This window comes from Anastrepha obliqua, chromosome 1 (assembly GCF_027943255.1).
Source record: "Anastrepha obliqua isolate idAnaObli1 chromosome 1, idAnaObli1_1.0, whole genome shotgun sequence".
In the NCBI taxonomy this organism is placed as follows: Eukaryota; Metazoa; Arthropoda; class Insecta; order Diptera; family Tephritidae; genus Anastrepha; species Anastrepha obliqua.
Genome location: NC_072892.1, coordinates 51,347,955 through 51,368,539, shown reverse-complemented (window position 1 = coordinate 51,368,539; position 20,585 = coordinate 51,347,955). Strand labels below are relative to the sequence as shown.

Below are 20,585 nucleotides of genomic sequence, written 5' to 3'. Positions count from 1 at the left end.
GACTTTAGTTCTAAACGCAATGCAATTAATCTTTTTACGGACGGTTCTAAAATGACAAGTTGAGTAGGCGCTGGGAGTTGCAGAGTTAAACTTAAGCTCTAAGTCGGATGAGCTTCCAGATCACTGCTGGCTGAGGTTTTTGCAGTTGGAAAGGCAGCAGACCCATCTTGTGATACTATTGGGGCCAACTGCAGGACTAACTTTTATATAGATAGTCAGGCAGTAGATAGGTTGGCAAGCACACTGAAATTCCATTGAGTTCGAGCTCATAAGTTCATTGAAGGAAGCGGGACAGTAGACGCTATTGTAATGCATGGGGTTTATCTATCCTCGGACTTTGTCAACCAAAGTCAATATGAATATTATACAATGAACTGGAGGAAATTATGATCAGACAATTCAGGACAAGATGGAGAGCTTACGTAGTCCGGGTGCCAGGGGTCGATTTTGGACTGCGTTTTTATACCGTTAAATTCTTAATTATACTTGTGACTTAGCTTTCATGAATAACGGAAGTGAACGTCAGCTGGCGTCAATCGGCATAAGTAGTTTTACTTTTTAATTTATTTTACAAGTTCGTCTCTTCAGCTGACGTATTATCCCCCCTCTACGGCATAGCTGACTATCTTTTTTATTCTACTAAATGTCAACAATACATGAACAAAATTTCAGCCGGTATAAACTGAGTTGTTAAAAATTTTTTTCGACGTTTCGCAGCATCCCACGCACGTACCCACCGCTACTGGACCAGGTGACGGTTGGTTTCATTATCCATTGAATGGCGTCTGCCTTCAGAATTAAAATCAGTCGGCATGAAATGATGAGGTCAAAATGACCCCTGGCTCCCGGAGAGGAATCGCCCACAGCGAGGAAATGAAGGGAGCGGACAATTTGTGTTTTCTGACGAGAAAATTTTTCAAATTGAGTAATTCGTAAATTCCCAAAACGACAGGGTTTATTTCACCGACCGTTTATACGAGAATTTGAGTAATCGATTGGCCACCAGGATTCACCAGTCTCCAGACGCTGAAAAAAGTCATTGTCCGTGAGTGGGCCAAAATACCTGCAAGTCACATTCGGGCAGCTTGTGATTCGTTTCTGCGCCGTCAAGGTAAAAGTTGGTCATATCGAGAAAAAGTAAATTGATTCTTAATTTTGTATTATAACGACTGAACATCGATTTTTAAGGCCTAACTGAACTTGGACACCGCTGGTCAAGATGTTGTCGTGCCTAACTCGACAGCTGGCGTCTGTGTACAGCTCTTTTGCCAGATTGATGATTTTATTAGGTGCACCTTTGCAAACGAGTACTTTCCAGAGAGCTTCGTGGTTTGATTCTATTATTTTTCGATGAAGTCGATGAAGCAGAGTTGAAGCGGCGTGCGCCATTCGACCGACTGTTCCACAATCATTCTAAGCGTGTTTACATGATCGACACATGAACATCATGGCCGATAGCCAACTTGTGCGCTCCTCAGGCCACTCACCAGTGCATCAGATAATCTTTTATTGATTATGTGGGCTATGATCTTGTTCACCATGCTGAGCAATGCGATGCCCTTTGCAGTTTTTGCATCCGGCTAAGTTCCCTTTTTTCGGTAAGAGCGTAATGACGCCCTCCTTAAGTGGTTTCGTGGCTTGAGAGAGGTATTTGTAAAGCTGCGTATTGTGCGGTACTGATAACGAGTGCGATGTGTGTCCGCTGCTGGTGGCGCCATGCTGGCAAGATTGGCATTCCAGATTCTTTTGTCTGTTCTCGCGCTTTTTTTTAATTTGCCTATCAACATCCCTGTAGCGCTGCATAGATGAACTGGTTTTGCCACAAATGAGTTGATTTTTTACTGTTTTACGCTCGTTTATCAAATTCACAGTATTGTCTGAGTATAAAAGTATGTATGCCACTTTTCCTGTTTTTAATATACAAAAAGTTTCAAACTTGGACTTATAAATATGGGTTTCGTAGAAGAATAAATTATATTTTCATAAGAAAGTATTAGAGTTAAATAAGTATTAAAACTTTCGTCCTTCATTGTATATCACCATTGAGAAATATTTTCTTATTTACTCAAATGCAAAAAATTGTTTTGTGCACAAGCACCTTAATATAATGCGATAGTTTTGATGCTCGTCCGATTAGCCAAGTTATTAAGTTATTCTTAATTTTATTTCTTTTGTTAATGATGTGCTGTTTCCATGTTAGATTTTCGCCTATAGGTGTTCTAAGATATTTTTCTGTTGGAAAGATTTTGATTTCGTTGTTTTTTAAAGTAAGTTACTTTGATGACTTTCTGTTTGTATATACCATATTCCTCGTATGGTTTTGTCATTATTACCTTCTATACTCGATTTGTTAAAGCGCTTTACTGTATTGTTTATTTTTTTTTTAAATGTGGAAGTTGCCAGTGTTTCCTCCCTGTTAGATGCCATTAATTCACTATCATTGCATTCAAAAAACTGAATTTTTTTATATTTTCTTAAAGTATAATTAAAAAAGATTTTGTGAAAATTTGGAATGAATCTAACAAATACTTTTCGAGTTATTCAACAACAAAGGGCGCTCGGGCACTCCGGATCAGATAGCAAAACTATGTTTTTGAACTGGTGATCACTGTAACTTAAAGACCGCTTGCTACATTTCAATCAAATTAATACTGCTCTTAAAATACATAAAAAACTTGTGCCTCATCGAAGCACAATTTTTTTTTTGTTTTTTCAAAATTTCAATTTTTTTAAACAATTAATAGTAGGTTTTTTTTCGAAAATCTGAAAACTATTGTATTTCCCTGGGCTGCCATATTGTTAATTTTGAAACAAAAAAAATCATCGATATGGCACAAAATTATTTACTAATAAAACTCCGATTGATTTTAGATGAATCTCCAAGGACTTGTGATGATCACCCCAAGGGACTTCTGGAAAAATGGGCTCCACACAAATAGCGATAACTTTTACAATTATATTTTTTTTTTTGAACTTTTACTAAAGTTATGTCGAAACATGATATATTAACGCTATGTTTTTATTTTTGTAAAATAAAGCAATGACAGCAATCGAAGAAATGACTGGACATCATCATTTTTTCGGGCCTCTGACTACCCCTAGCCCTTTAATTGCGGAATGTTATCAGATTTAATGTTAATGTTTTGATTACACAGGCCTGCGAAATTTAACTTTTTTCAGTTTCTAGAATGGCTGTACTTGTTTCTTGTAGTTTTTTATGCCCTGAAAACGAATCTGACCTTCAAAATGCTCTATCACGTCAGGATTTTTGGTAAATGAAGCCTAAAAGGTCAAAAAATGGCCATTTTAGCCATTTTTGATAATTTTTTTTGGGATAGAAAATTTTTTTTTTTTCAATTTTCGACGAAAAGGTCGCATAGTACAACTCTTTAGCTTTAAAGCCCATTTTTTTAAATTATTGTACGATTTTTTGAAAAAAAGTTATGACATTTTGAAATTAACAGTTTCAGTTACGCCAATAGACGTTATACCCAACGTATACGTAACTGAAACTGTTAATTTCAAAATGCCATAACTTTTTTTCAAAAAATCGACTCTACGCTACGATTGACGAGATAAAGACGGCATCGAAGAAGGAGCTGAACAAGATAAAATAAAAATATTGGAAAAAACGTTGGCACAAGTGCCTAATATCTCATGGGGATTAGTTTGAAGGGGACAAAATAGATATTAATGAATAAATAAATATTTTTTGGAAAAACAAAAAAATCGCGATACTTTGTGAACACACCTCCTACTTAGTATTGTCCTATAGAGCAGAAAATTAGCTTCAAATCCGAAAATATTTGCTTGAAATACCTAAAAGGGAAGTTAAACTTTTGGGTGTGGCGTATAGACACAGCGTAGGTTATAAATCGCAAATTCATATAATAAATTGCTGGTTTTTATTAGTAGTTAAATTTAAGTTTTTCCCTCTTCAGTATCAGTTATGTTTCAGTGGTCAGCGACTGTATGTATCCATGTTCTATATATTCTAACAAACAAAGAAATCGAAGTGTTCTTTGGCTGCTTGAATTTTTTTGCATTGCTTGCGCTAAATTTTTGCTAATTTTTCTATTGTACGTACCACAAACAAACGTATTGATTTAAATACATTCATATGTGTGTAAAAATTTATCGGCTATATGCATTCAATGAAAAGTTGCACACAATGCATACAATTTGCAGATTTGTTTGCATTTGAATTGCTAGTGCAATCGTCTTTTGCCACACTTTGCAACCATTTGTCGGCATGTTTGTGTATACAATGGCTTATATAGTACATAAGTAGTATAGTATAGTAGTATAGTATATACTAAGTAGTATAGTACATGCTAGGGATAACAGTCCCGGGATCTCTTAGACCCAAAATGCGAGTTTTTCAGTTTCCCAAAATTCTGTAATCCAGAAATTTTGTACAGGGTGAACGATATGAAGCGTTACCTTTTCCAAACACCATAACTTTTTTGTGTGAAATTAGTTTTAATTGATTTCAAAGACAAAATTGTTCAAAAATGATTACAATTTTAACATTTATTCCCCTTAGCTCGATATGATCACCTTTTGCCTTGACTATAGCCTTCAAACGGTCAAAAAATGAGTTGCATGCTGCACGAATGTTATCTTGAGGTATTTTGGCCCATTCTCGTATAATCGCTTTTTTCAGCGCATCCATACTGGCATATTTTTTAGTCCTCACCTTGCTCTCCAAAATAGAAAAGGTGGAATAGTCCATGGGATTTGCGTCTGGCGAATTCGAAAGCCATTGTGTGGACGAAATGAAGTGTGGAACATGACTTTTTAACCATTCTTGGTTCACACGAGCTTTATGAGACGGTGCCGAGTCCTGTTGGAACGTCCATGGTCTACGACCGAAATGTTTGCGTGTTCACGGCTCTAAAGCAGCTTCTAAAACATTTTCCCGATAATAAGTCGCATTCACTTTGACACCAGGCTCGATAAGAACGATTGGAGAGGGTCCATCAGCGGTCACTGCGGCCCAAACCATTACTTGCGATGGGAAATTACTTCGAGTGGCCATACGTAGGCTCAAATTTTAGTATGAGCGTTCGGTCAAGTAAACACGATCGTTTTGAGTGTTTATGAACTGCTCAATTGGGAAATTTTTTTCATCCGAAAACACAATGTTAAGAAATTCGCCACGTTCATGCAAGCGCAAAAACTCCTTTGCTCTTTCGCACCGAACTTTTTTTTTTGCTGGGCTGAAAGTTCGTGTGCTTGTTGTTGTTGTTCCAAAATTTGTGTTTTTTGGCATTTTTATTTTTTGTATATTTACAATTTTTTGTGTTAAAAGTATATTTAATTATTTTCGGTTATGGAATTTTTAGCAATATTAAAAAAATTTTATGTGCCAAAATGAATTCCGGAAAAAATTTCGGTATCCCGTTTTTACGTCAGAAATATTCCGAAATTCTGTGATCAAAATTTTCCATTAATATTAGCATCACTAACACATACATATGTGACGTTAGTATTGTCATCCCTAATACGTGTACATGTGACTCGGCCCATTTGTTCGCACATATAATAAATTGGTAAATGGCGAGAGGGCGGAAAAATAGTCAATTTGTGCAAAATTATTTTCCGCTTTCAATAGCGCAAATGCTTATGTTCAAATCCTTTCCGACATTCGCTGCTTCCTTTCCCCGGCGCTCACTCCACTCATTTCAGTGACACACCTTTTTTTTCGCCGACAACCTATTTACATTCTTTTACACACAGACATGCACACGAATATATGCTTTTGTTAAAACCCACTCTTTGGCCTTCAACTCAAACCTCTTTTCAGCTAACACTTGTCGCAGTGTTGCAAGATGGCCCTTTGCTGTGCAGAGCATGCAGACATGTGAGTACATATGTATGTGGGTATGGATGTGTACGTAAATATGCTTATTATACTCATATGTGTCTGGTTGCTAGTGCGCCTGGGTATATGCTTTCGGAAAGTTCGTTTGCGTGTGCCAGCTCCCACGATGAATATCAGCAATATAAATGAGTTGTTGTTGTGGGTGTTGTTGTTATTCATCGCATTTATGCGACCTCTAAATTTAACTGCGTGTGTATTATACTCGTACATGTTGCTTTGTTTATATATCGCCAGTTTATAAATGTGCGTGTGTGTGTGTGTGCGTAGCACATTTATTTTCTAATAAGTGGAAATAAATTGCATGCACGCATCGCACACACACATGAAATGTATGACACAATCTGCCTGCCACTAACTGCCACCTTCCTGTGCTTTCTAGACTATATTTACTTGCATGGTCATATTCCACCCACAGCACTTTTTTCTTTACACGTGTCTGTGATAAACAGTTGGCAAATTTGTTTACAATAAATATGTTCTCATTTACGCACGTGCCAATGCAGTCATTACGATTGACAGCTGTGTAATACTATGGTGGGCGTGAGGGGCAAGGGGTCATCAAAAGCAGGAAAAAATATTTGGTAAACAATAATTTTTATCAACTGAATTAGCAGCCACAAATATAGGTGGCACCTGGTTGGAGTGGTGGAAATTAGGGCAAAAAGAATGATGTGTGCAACTATAGGCCGATCTCGAAGCTTTCTATTATTTCTAAACTTTTCCAAGGGTTTGTAAAAGAAAAAATGTACTTTGCAACTAAGAGCTTAATCTCGCCCAATCAGCATGGATTTATCTCGGGTGGGTCTACAGCAACCTGGCTGCTTTTTGTGAATACTGCTTTGGAACTTTTGCTGAAGGTTTTCAAGTTGCTTGCGTTTACACGGACTTTTCTAAAGCATTTGCTAGAGTTTCTCATACAATTCTATTACGTAAATTAGCCTCGCTTGGTTTCCATTCTGTTTTCTTTCAATGGTTCAAATCTTATTTATCCGATAGACGATGTGTGTTAACGATTGAGGGTGAATGTTCGGAACCTTTCATTGCATCTTCAGGGGTGCCACAAGGCAGTATTTTAGGGCCTCTTCTCTTCGTTCTATTTATTAATGATATTTGTACCTGTTTTTCATTTGCCAACTTTCTTTTGCATGCTAATGATTTGAAAATATTTTCGGCCATTAGGATATTCCTATGTTGCAAACGGAAATTAATGCGCTCGTTCGCTGGTGCAGTAACTCTGGCATCGCTCTAAATATTAAGAAACTAGTATGTAACCCCCGAAAATCGGGTGGGCTTTTTCCCCATGGAAGGTAAACAGCGTATGTGACACTCTTATATATTAAAAGTTATGATAATTAGGAAAGTGTATATTTTTATTCATATGTAATATGTAAGAACTTATGCATATAACATTTTTTGTCTCTCTCTCCTCATTTTTTAAAACTATTTAAAATTTTGAGTTTTGCAAAAAGGATCAAACGCACACAAAATCTTTAAATACATACATACGTTTATATATTGTAGTTCAATTGTACCATATATGAACGAAAACAAAAGTGGATGCTTCTACCAATCATATCCAATACGTGACATTCAAACATTTATCACTTACTTACCTACTCTATTCCTCCACTTAAAGTAGGAACTCTTCTACGAACTCTTCTTGGTCGTCCTCTAGGCATATTTTAAAATTAAATATGGATGTACTTTTTTCTTAAAATAAATTCTATTTTGCGTCTGTCCAAAACTCTTTCTAATTTGCACTGTTACCGTTGTTTTAAGTGAATTGACAAATTTCAAGTCAATTGTCAATTCATACCAATTATTGCCATCACAACAAAATTTTGAAAAAAATTCGCAGCACCCGTTGGGACTATGTTCATGAATACATATTTATTAGTAAAGAGAACAAAACAAAACAATTAAAGAGTTCTTTGCCCATACAATGCTGTGCTCATTAGAAAGAGAGCTAAACAAAGCAAACGTACTCATATATATGCGTATATTTGTGTGTCATCCCGCTTTGCATAGAAATGGCTGTTATCAATATGAAAATTTTGATAACTTTACACGCAAATATTTCATGAACAAATTAACCAATTTTAATTTTTATAATTTTCCGGAAATATGCTCATCAAAACCTTTCTTTTGATTTATATTTCATATCTGTACATATTGTAGTCTAGTCAGAATAAGCGTCATGTTTTAAAATAATACTATAGAAGATGTTTTCATGTCACCTTAGCTAAAACTCAAAATGTTCTCCAGTCATCTAACTGCATTGATAATACTTTACTTCAATCTGCTCATGAATTCAAAGATATCGGGGTGATCTTTGACCTACATTTTACAGTTTATCTACAGTCATATTAACTTTATTGTGTCCACATCTTACTCAATCTTAGGTTTTATACGGCGTAATAGCTCGATGTTCTCGGCCCCTTACACTGACAAATTACTTTTTAATTCCTTCGTTCGCTCTACATTAGAATGTGCAACTTTTATCTGGAGGCCTTGCCACCAATTTGCTATTGAGAGAATTGAGCGCGTACAGAAGCTTTTCCTTAAATGTGTTCTCAGGTCGTTAAAATTCTCAAATCCTATCCCTTCCTATCATTCCCGTTTGATTTTAATTAACTTAAAGTCTCTAGAGATAAGAAGGTCTATACTCTCACTGTCTTTTGTCTTTAGTGTAATTAAAGGAGAAATGGACTGTTCGTCCCTATTACGTTGCAATTACTTTCATATTCCTACTAGATCGTTACGCAATACTTATCTATTTCATCTTAAATTTCTTAACACGAATTATGCGCGTAATGCTCCTATTGCCCGCGCCTTAAGAGAATTCAATGAGATCTCGAGTTCTATTCCGGTTGACTTTTCGGTTTCAAAGAATGAATTTTATAAATTTCTAAACTTTTTTTCCTAATATATTTAATAATTATAGTAATATAGTAGTAATTTAAGCACGAAATAAACGAAACATTTTTCGTTGTTTAATAGCACGAAATTGTTCTTCGCCTTTAAAGTTTGAATTCATATGAATGATATAAAAACACGGCAGATTTGCTCTAGTTAGCATTTCACACCACCTTTGTTTAATTTTTCGCTTCCCCGTTCACTCAGCTGTGAACAACGAAGTGGTGTTAGAGTAAAAAAGTGTGCATTTTTTAACACAAAATTAACCCATTTCAATCAAAATATATTGCCGAAAAAAGGTAACCCTTGAAGGGTAATTTCATGAAATCAGCAAGTTTCGTATGCAATTTTGATGCCAGTTTCGATTTAAACAATTTAGTTGTATTCAAAGCAAAGAAAAAACACTAATTGATCAAATGTTGCTAGCTGATTTGAAATTTTTAGGTCAACGCTGTTTGATTTAGGCTTAAAAAATGATCCAGTTGTAAAAAGGCAATCATATAAATTGCCATGGTACGCAAAGCGTTTAAAAAAGTTAAAGAATCTACGGAACAAATTTTACAAGAAATTCGTTCAGACCAACAGTCAACCCTCCTATAATAAATATCAGCATTACACGAATCGCTTAAAGTAAATATCGCGGAACCAAGCAAAAGCTTTAGCGTTATGAATTCCAGCCTTCAAAACGTCAACAACTTCATTTACCTGGGAAGTGTAATTTCTACGGACGGAGGTGCAGCAGACGACATACAAAGCAGAATCGCAAAATCTCGTAGCGCGTTTGCTCAGTTGAACAAGATATGGATTTCTACATCTATTTCCATACATACGAGGCTGCGGTTTTTCAACCCAAATATAAAATTGGTCTTTTTGTGTGGCTGTGAGATCTGTCTCATTGCAGACTTGCTCGCCACTAAGCTGCAATTTTTCGTCAACAAATATTTAAAACGTTCATTGTGGATTTGGTGGCCTAGAAAAATCAATAATAGAGAGCTTTAGGCAAATTGTAAGCAGTTACCGATAGACACTAAAATAAAGCAGAGTAAATGGAGGTGGATTGGCCATACTCTTCGAATTGATTCCTCAGAAATATGCAGGCAAGCACATGAGGGTAGAGGCCAGTTCATTTGGGTGCTGCAGGATTTCCAAGAATTTTTCAGACCCAATTTTGTGAGTAAGGATGATCATCCTCACTTTGAATTTTCTTCTGATATTAATTCTATGCTCGATTTTGGCTCAATGTCAGTTCAAAATATCTCTTTTGCTATATTTAAACGAAAACATTCCTTTAAGGCAGACCTTAATGGTGTGTCGAACTTTTCGTTAAAAGGCTGGCGTGCGATAATAGTTTATTTATAGTCAACTTCGACTAGTTCTGTAATTTTATCGACATTTACAACATTTTCGACATTATCGTCGTTTTCGACATCCAAAATGTCTCAACGGAATCAACGATATTGTTACAGTACCGGTGTAATAAACGTCATTTACAATTTCAGCGGCCTGACTTGCATTTTCAACATTATCAAAGAAAAACGGTAAAATGTACCGAATTTTCTCTTTGTTAACTTCCATTGTTAACACCCTGTAACAAACAACAGAATGAAACAAACAAAAAACAGCAAACGATTTTTTTTGTGTGAAATGTCACCTTGATAACGAGCATAAAATTTTAATTGTTGGATGGATACTTTATAAGATATCGATCATTGCAGCCATCTATCGAGAAAATTATGCATGTTTTATTCTCCTACATTTTTCCTTTTTACTTTGTAAATGTGAAATTTGTATCGATATAAATTTAATTAAATAATTGTTAGGAAATTTAAATTTGGATGGGCTTTATGTTTCCTCACATGAGAAGTTTCAGAAATAATAGCATTGCCGAAGCCAAATAAAGACGCCAGTAAAACATCATCATATACATAGACCTATAGGCCTTTTTCTAATTCTCTGAAAACTATTTGAAAACTTGATCCCTGATCGTCTTGATCCCATCATACAAGCGAAGAACATAATTCCCTCCCACCAGGATTCCGACATAAACTTTCGACCATTCAAAAGTACACCGAGCAACTAATATAATCATAAATAAAATTGACAAGAAAAACTACTGTGTCACAACTTATCTCGACGTAGCGAAGGCTTTTGACAGAGTATGACATTCAGGACGACTATATAAGTTAAAACAAATGTTCCCACTTGACTACTATCTGTTACTGCGAAGTTATCTAAGCGAGCGGTACTTCTATGTTAAACATCACGGTAAATGCTCGGAGGTATTGGGCGCGTATTGGGATCATTGTTGTATAAATTAATTATCTTCACATTGATAATTTTAAAAAAAATTTATTTTTTGCGGAGCAACTCCGTCTTTATTTCACAATTGAAAAATATCAACTAAACTTTACAAAATTTCTTAAAGCTAATTTAACCTATGCATTCCCTCATTCACCTGTTATGCCGCGTGACCAAGTTCGCGGAATTTCACTTGTTGCCGTTCACACGGTTTATTAGAGACATAGCGTCAGCAAAAAGATCGAGCAACTGAGGTGGATCAACTTACAGCGGAAACGCGTGTAGTGAATGAACTTTAAATATAAGTAGCGTTAACTCCTCCCTTCTTAAAAACGATTGTCCTCGATCGTCTTATTAGAAATAGGGTAGGTCATGTATTCGAAGATTTGAATAACTAACGACGTTTCCTAGTTGGTTATTATTTGTGTTAATTGATGCATCTGGGAGATTCGGTAAGGTGCTGGTCCTTAGGTCGACTAATTTGAATGGTTCCGTTGGTACTTCTTGGATGATTATTTTTGATGTGGGTTTTATCCAAAATTTGAAGGTTATTATTATTGCTGTGAAGATTATTGCTAGTCCTAGCATTGCGCTCTTATTTATTGTCGAATCTGTTCTTAACAGATTTATCTTTTTCGTGTTGTTAATATGTAGTTCGTTGAGGGCTTCTAATGATAAAATGTTGATGCGTTCCCTTTCTAGCGGTGTTGGCTGTATGATCGCTGGTTCTGCTATTAGTGTTGGCACTTCCATATTGGTGAATGTTTCGTTGTTGATACTTAGTGATGTGTTGTGGAATTTAATTAGGTATGTACCAGTAATTGTTCGCTGCTCTTTTTCCGTTTTTAGTGTTCCATTGAAGTCGTTTAGTAAGATTATCCCAGGCTGTATTTCCTCGATTGTTGGTACGTGTTGATTATTACTTATTGTGCAAAATGATTTTCTACTACTTAGTATTTGAGGGATGCAGGTGCTGTTACTAATATTAATTATGTTATTTCTCTCACAAATTTTTATTTCATTGTATTTCATACATTTATTCTTAATTCCATATATTTCATTTTTGTTTTTTAGTATTTCCTCGAAATCAAGTTTAGTAATTTCTTTATTTCTCTTAACTGGTCTTATTATAATATTCTTATAAGTAATATTGTTTGTCAGTGGTATTTTTACCAAATATAAAATTCTTGATTCTTTAGATATTACATTGACTTTTGCATATTCTAATGCTTCTTCAACTGATGCGAATGGCATCCTTTCTTCTTTTAATTTCGTGATTGCTATCTCAATTTCTTTTTTATTCAACAATATTGTATTCATAATTCCAATTTTAGCCCATTGAATGGCGTACTTAATGTTTACTAATTCTTCTTTAATAATTCTTATTCTACTTTCCAGATTCAGAGTTATTTCACTTATTACATAATTGTCTTTTCTTATCGAATTTAGTAGTTGATTTCCTAATGTTGTTAAGTTGTTAATTCTTTCATTGAAAACTTCATTAATTATTACTTGATCATTATTATTTTCCTTTAGTTTGTTTAGATCATTATTCAAAATATCAAAATCTTCGCGGTCAGGAGTACCAGCAATGTACTTCCATGGCGTACCTAATGCATTTATTGCTCTCTTAGTTCTAAATTCCTTTTTAGGTCTTATATTTGAAAGTATTTCTAATGATATATCTATTTGAGATTTGAGGATGGGGTAGAAAAGGTTGTTTATGGGAATGTTCTTGTCGAGGTATGTAAGTATGTCCTTTAGGAAATAGTCATATTGGTCCAAGTCAATAAGATGTATTATCTTAAATGTTCCTTCCTGTATCTTAGCTTGTCCGTCATTAATCGTTATTATGTGATTTTTTGTGTAATCCAATATTTCCGTGTCCGTTAGACTAGTGGTCGTCAAGATAAGTATGATCAACGTTAGTAGTGTGTACTTGCTATTTACCATGTTGTTTCTATAGAAATCAGAAAATTGTTAGTTTTTGATATCAGGATTATAATTATAACTATTTTGTTTTATGTAAGTTTTTATTATTGCCTAATTAATCCTTTATGAATTGTTCTGCCTGATTGAGTGATAACTGTACTATTTTTGTTTTCTTTTACCGTTTCTTCTTTGTATCTACATGAAAGTTTGTTTCCTATTCTTTTGTTGGTTTTTACAAATATAATATCTCCTGGGTTATAGTCTTTAAAAACTCGTCTATTTTTATTGTGATAGTTAAGATCCTTTACTTGTTTTGCTTTCAATCTATTAATATTTTCATTTCTATCTTTTTGTAATTCCAAAGGATTTGTTGATACTCTTCTTCCGAAGAATAACTCGATTGGTTTTTGGTTGGTAGTGGAATGAATTGTGTAGTTGTATTTGTACATGGATTTTTCTAATAAGTCTTGAAATGAGGTATGAATTTTCTCGGCTTTTATGCATCTCATGATTTCTCCTATAGTTGAATGGAATCTTTCTATTTGTCCATTGACAGTACTGGTGTAAGGGGGTGCTCTGAAAACTGCTATATTAAATTGATCTTCTATCAAATGAGTTATTGGGTGTGATCCCAAAGATTTTTCGTTATCGATGACTATTTTTTCGGGGATTCCGTAGTTTAAAAGGATTTCTCTCAAGGGTTGTATTATATCTTGGGTTGCTCTAGAATTTACTATTTTTGCTTGGGCATACTTCGAGAATTTATCTATGGCTGTTAGTATTACTTTTTTGTGAGTATGGTAAATGTCGAGGTGAACTATTTGTCCTGGATATTGAGGAATAGGAGTTGATTGTAATAGTGGTTTCGTAGGATGTCGTTCGTATTTCTGTTCCTTGCATATTTTACACTGTTTAACGATTCTATCGATTTTCGCTTGCATTTGTGGGAAGTAAAAGTTTCTTAGAATTTGTGCTTTATTTTCGCGACCATTTCTGTGAGCGCGTTTGTGTTCTTTAATTATTTCATTATTCTGTTCTGTTTCGTTAGGTAAGTCTTTTACTATGTTTCTTGCGAATCTTACTCTGTAGTTGCTAAAATGGATTGGATAAATTTCTTGGATTTTTCCTAAGGTGTTCTCGTCAGTATGAAGGCCATTAATAACTGAGGGGTTTAGATATCTTTTCAGAAGATTTATTAAGTTTTGTTGGTTGAATTCGGTTTCAGTAATGGTATGCCTATGATAAGTTGGAAATATAATTTGAAATTGATAAGATGACGTTTCTTCTATTTTAAGAAAAATTTGATTCTTGAACACATTTATTGGTTCCTGGGCTATTGGTATCAAATGATGCGAAGAACTAATGTCGCTGTGGATAGTTTCGCTTAGTGAATTATTGTCATTTTCAGAATTTGTTAGATGGTTGATTTGGGGTAGTCTGGATAGGGCATCTGCTACGACGTTTGCCTTTCCTGGTTTGTAGTATAATTCATAATTATACTCTTCAAGGATGGTCTTCCATCGCTTCATTTTATTGTTATTGTTTTTATTGCTGAGGGCGTAAGTTAAAGGTTGATGGTCCGTAAAGATTTGAACTTTTCGTGACCCATAGAGATAATTACGTAAATTGTTTAGTGACCAGATGATGGCTAACATCTCTTTCTCGTTGGTAGCGTAGTGCTCTTCTGTTTTGCTTAATGTACGAGATATGAAAACGATGGGCCTGTCATTTTGAGATAGGACTGCTCCTATTGCATAGTTAGATGCATCTGTGGTTAGTTGGAAGGGTTTTGTAAAATCGGGATAGTTTAGTATTATATCTTCTGTAGTCAAAGAAAGTTTGATTTTGTCGAATGCACTTAAGGCTTCTTCATTTAATGTGATTTGAATATTTTTGGATCGATTTTTGGACACACGTCCATCCTCCCCTCTTAAAAGGGCTGTCAGGGGTTTCGCAAGCTTCGCATAATCCCTAATGAAGCGGCGATAAAAACCAGACAGACCTAAAAATGATCTTAAGTCTTTCAAGGTTTTGGGGGCTGGAAAATTTATTATTGACTCTACTTTTTTGGGGTTTGTTTTGAGACCGTTTTCCGAAATAATAAAACCTAAAAATTCTACTTCTGTCTTTAAGAATTCACATTTGTCAAGCTGAATTTTTAAATTTGCTTGTTTCAAGGTATCAAAAATTGTTTTAATATCATTAAAATGGGTTTCTTGGTCTTTACTGAATATCACAACGTCATCGATGTAAACATAACATCGTTTCCCTATGTGATCCCTTAAAATGTCGTCAAGAGCTCTTTGGAAAATCGAAGGAGCATTCTTGAGACCGAAAGGTAATCGGGTGAATTCATATTTCCCATTGTTCACCGAAAAGGCTGTCTTCTCTATATCTGATTCTTTTAAAGGAATCTGATGGAAGCCGCTCTTTAGATCGAGTACTGAAAAGAATTTATTCTTTCCAAGTTCTGAAAGTACTCCATTTATTTCTGGTATGGGATATTTATCTGCTATTGTTACTGAGTTTAGTTTCCTATAGTCTATCACCATGCGGTATTTTTTCTCTCCTGACGCATCTAATTTTTTTGGGACTACCCATACAGGCGAGTTATATGGAGACCTAGATGGTCGAATAATACCGTCGCGGAGATATTCTTCAATTTGTTTTTCGACATGGTCTTTGAGACACATCGGATAGGGATAGTTTTTTGTATATACTGGGGTTCCTGATGTTGTTTTGATTTCACCTTTTACATTGGTTGTAAACGTCAGTTTTTCGTCTGGATCGCTAAATAAAGATTTGTAGTTTTCTGTTAATTTTCTCAGCATTGAGTTTTGGATTGGGGTCAAATGCTCTGATCGTATATTGATTGAATTCACATCTTGTGAAATCTGTTGCTTTAGTTTTATTCTTAAACAGTTTTTAATAGTCATATAATTGTCTTTGGTGTGTATTATTGCACCTAATTCTTTTAAAGAGTCGTTTCCTATGATGGCGTGAAATGATTTTAAACTGGGTAGAATAAAAAATTTTATATTGGATTCTTTTAAGTTAAAGAGGTTTGCAAATGTGTGGTGGGTAACATCGATATATCCTCCTACTGAATTGGCTTTAAAAGGGGTTTCATTTCTAATTTTCTTTTTTACTAAACGAGGCTGAACATAGTTCTTGTTAGAACCAGTGTCTATCAAGATTTTTATTATCTCTCCATCGCTCGTTTTGCTCTCAATGTATGGCAACGAAGAGACATTCATTCTAAAAAATGAATGTCTGTAAAATCAATGTCCTGAAATTGGTTCTTGAAATCGGGTTGGTCGTCTTCTTCTATGTTATAGTTCCTGATAGAGTCGACGTATTCGGGTAATGTTAGAGTGTCTTCGTAGTATGGCGTGTTGGTTACATCTTCGTAATGTGTTTCTATATTAAAATTGCGTTGACGTTTATCTTGTATTGGTGGTTGCATTGTTGTTGGTCTTTTTCCTTGAAAATTTCGATTCGATGGTGGCCGATTCATATAGTTTACTCTTCTTGTTTGTAGACTCCGGTCTACTTCCATAGGCTCTGGTTTTTGCTGGGGTTTTGGTGGAAAATTTCGAGGTGGTACGAATTGTGGACGATTATTATTGTTTTGGTTAAAGAAGGGTCTTTGGAAATTATTATTATGGATAGCATTATTTTGGGGTTGCGGGATGTACGCTAACTGAGGGTAAAATGTTTGTTGTCGTTGTGGGGTTGGCTGGTTGAATCTTCTTGGTGGCACTGGTGGTGCTTGGTTCTGAAAACTTTTTCTATTGTGGTTATTACAAGCGTAGTTCGTACGGTAATTTTGGTTTTCGAGTTTTAAACACAGGTGGAGTGCTTGAGGTAAGTCAACAGGTTCTCGCATTCCGAGAAGGCGTGGAAGGTCTCCTCTTAGTCCACGTATGAACGTGTCGAGGGCCTTATCCCTATAAGTTTGTGTAAGGAGGCAGGTTGCTTCATGAGATATGTCCATAAATCCTATTTTATTTAGTATTAGGGATAGATGTTTGTAAACTGTTTGGTAGTATTCTTGTATAGATTGATTGCCTTGTACGAGGGTGGTCATTTGATATTCTAAGGTTGATATGTCGCGTTTATCCGCGTAATGAAGTGTTAGACATTTAAGTATGGATTTCCAATTTAATGGAGTATTGTATGACTCCAAAATAGCATCAGCTTCACCGATAATTTTATTTCGAATGACACTTAAAATACCATAGAATTTTGGTGTTCCTACAGATGGTTCGTAGATCTTAAGAATTCTTTCTACCGATTTCTTCCATGAATTAAATTCATCTTCTTTTCCTGAAAATTCCCTTATAGACCTGACAATGTCCGGTATTTTGTCTAGTTCGTTTAAATTATTAAGATGTTCGGGATTAATTATTTGGTCCGTCCCTATGTCTTCTCTGTTCGTGTTTCTAAGAACGTTCGTTACAATATTAGTAATAAATTCACTGAGTCCGGGTATAGTATTGGGATTTGGTGGGATTGGTATGTTTGGTGCGTTAAGGACTGGGGGCCTAATGAGATTGTTTGGGTTACTCATTTTATATATGTATATAAATTTAACAAGGTTTTATAAAAAATTAATTTAACTGTTTACTTTTTTCTTAAATTTTCTTAAACTTTTCTCAAATATTTTCTGTATTCACTTTTATTTACTATTCTTTGTTTATTTCTCTGGAAATTAATATTATTTACTTATAATTTACTTTACTTTCAAATATTCCTTTAATTTTTTTAATTATATTATATTTTGTTTTTACAATATTTTCACTTTCACTTTCTTAATTTATATAAAATCCGCAGTAATTATTATTCTTTGTTAATTTTTCTTTCTCTGGAAATTAGTTTTATTTTCCTCTAATTTACTTTACTTTCAAATATTTCTTTAATCTTTGTTTTTATTATATTTATTTTTTCACAATATTTTTATTTCTTTTTCACTTTTCTTATTCGCTAAATAAATATATACGTACCGCAATACTCCAACACAGGCTTTCGTAGGGGGTCCTTTTTGCGCTGTCAGCTACTAGGGGTCTACCGAAGTCCTAAATCGTGTGGGTGTCTGCGAACTGGTGCTACAGAACAGCAGTACGGGTGTCCTTGTACAGGAGTTGTTGTGGTTTATTGGAGGTGTGCGGCGAGCTGCTTGAGGTCGTCTTGGCACTGGAATCTTGAGGTGCGGCGAGCTGCTTAAAGTCGTCTTGGCACTGGAAGCTTGAGGTGCGGCGAGCTGCTTAAGGTCGTCTTAGGCACTTTTAAAACTGGAAGCTTGAGGTGCGGCGAGCTGCTTAAGGTCGTCTTAGGCACCGAATTCCTCCAACCACGTTGGGCGCCAATTAATTATCTTCACATTGATAATTTTAAAAAAAATTTATTTTTTGCGGAGCAACTCCGTCTTTATTTCACAATTGAAAAATATCAACTAAACTTTACAAAATTTCTTAAAGCTAATTTAACCTATGCATTCCCTCATTCACCTGTTATGCCGCGTGACCAAGTTCGCGGAATTTCACTTGTTGCCGTTCACACGGTTTATTAGAGACATAGCGTCAGCAAAAAGATCGAGCAACTGAGGTGGATCAACTTACAGCGGAAACGCGTGTAGTGAATGAACTTTAAATATAAGTAGCGTTAACTTATATAATTAACAAATGACGACAGCATGATTGCTATCTTCACCGACGACACAGTATTAATTACCTCTGATAGGAATATAAATGTATAAACATTACAAAATTAAATTGACATAATGTTTACTTTGTTCGCAAAATGGGGAATCCAATTAAACGCAGACAAAACGGTCCAAGTAATATATACCAACCGCAAACATGACCATCGTACGCTAACAATTAATAACACAGACATCACTCAAAAAACTAAATACCTGGGCATACTAATATATAAGAGCGTGATAATACCCATCTGGAGATACGCCATAGAACTATGGGGGTCAGCATGCAAATCAAATCAAACATTAAGTCTTCTTTGTACTGCACTGTGGTTTTCTTTTTAATTTTCTTTAAATCTACCCTACCTCCGAAGAAGTCTGAGTAGATCTTGTGGGGCCAAGACTTCAAGCCTGATTCGAGCGAAGGCGGGGCAGACGCACAGAAAGTGGTCCGACGTCTAATCCATTTCTCCATGTGCTGCACTGAGTGCACTGTCTAAAATGCCTACCTTTTCCATGTGCTTCGCCCATAGAAAGTGGTCCATCAACAGTCCAACCAGCTGCCTCAAGTCGGCCTTTCACTAAGTATTTGCTACTTCACATCATAAAAAAGGTTTTTGTTTGTATGTTTGTTTTTTGCATGAAAATGATCCGGAATTCTATAGAAAAATCATCTTGAGTAATGAGACCCATTTCCACCTCGGTGGCTTCGCCAACAAGCAAAATTGTCGGTTATGGGGCTCAGAAAATCTAAGAGTTATTGTTGAAAAGTCTCTCTATCCTCAATGTGTGACTGTTTGGAGAGTTTATGGTCCGGCGGAGTCATTGGACCTTAGTTTTTCGAAAATGAAGCTGGAGCAACAGTTATGGTAAATGGATTGCGCTATCGAGAGATGATTAACAATTTTTCATGGCCGGAATTGGATGGTATTGATCTGGACAACGTTTATTTTCAACAAGACGGCGCTACGGGCCACACAAGCAACGAAACCATTGATCTTTTACGGAAAAATACCTCCTTATTGGAAAGCCCTTTATATGAGCCCAAGCATATGAAAGATATCTTCCAGCGTACTCGTTTAAAATTGGAAGCCATATGTTCATATTTTTTCTGTTACTTTATGTGCTCTTTGTTTTAATAATCGTATTAATGAGTGTTAATTGGATGATTAAATGTCAATTCATCTACTTTGAGTTAATTCATAGAAAAAAAAAGTTTGCGCATAAATCTTTCATAATTGATTGATGTGATAATTATTGCACTCATAAAAGTTATGTATACGAAAATGATGCAATCAATTTTACAATTTGATATATAAAAAATAAGCAGCAGTTGAAAGATAAGTCATGCGTTGCGCAAAAAGCTTTGTTTTCTTCTTTTTTTGCTCTTACCTATGCATCAATTCACAAGTGCACATTCAAGTTAAGTATCCGCCTGAATGTTATTTAAAAAATTCTGGTCATATATTTTCATAAATTTATTTTCATATAAGTAAAAGCTTAACACGAGGATGATATATTACCAGGTTTGGTCATCCGAAGCAAAATTTGTGAGAGTAACTTCGACTGACACAACATCGGTATCCGGCGGCAGAATTCCGCTCATTTTACACGTATTTCAATAGAGTTCCAAATTTATTTTTTATTCGCTCATGATAGAAAAAACACTGCAGGAAAATAATAAAATTCGTGTTTCCAAATACTTTACTAGAAAGTTGAAGTACTGATAAATTTAAATGCGACAATGCGGCTCGAATGTTATATTATTCTTAGCTTTTTTAAGCTTTCAGATATAATATATTTTAGGATTTAAATTTAAATCTCTTGCTTAAAGCGCTCCACGCTCAGTGA

General features: G+C 35.2%; 1 protein-coding gene across 1 annotated transcript in view; it reads right to left on the bottom strand.

Annotated features, from left to right (window-relative positions):
- The window catches only part of LOC129251487 (uncharacterized), a 163,137-nt gene extending 150,083 nt beyond the window's left edge, over window positions 1–13,054 (bottom strand). The window contains exon 1 of the mRNA XM_054890838.1: window positions 12,614–13,054. Within this exon, the coding sequence (XP_054746813.1) occupies window positions 12,614–13,054 (441 nt within the window). The remainder of the gene's footprint in view (window positions 1–12,613) is intronic.
- Between the last annotated feature and the right edge of the window lie 7,531 nt (window positions 13,055–20,585).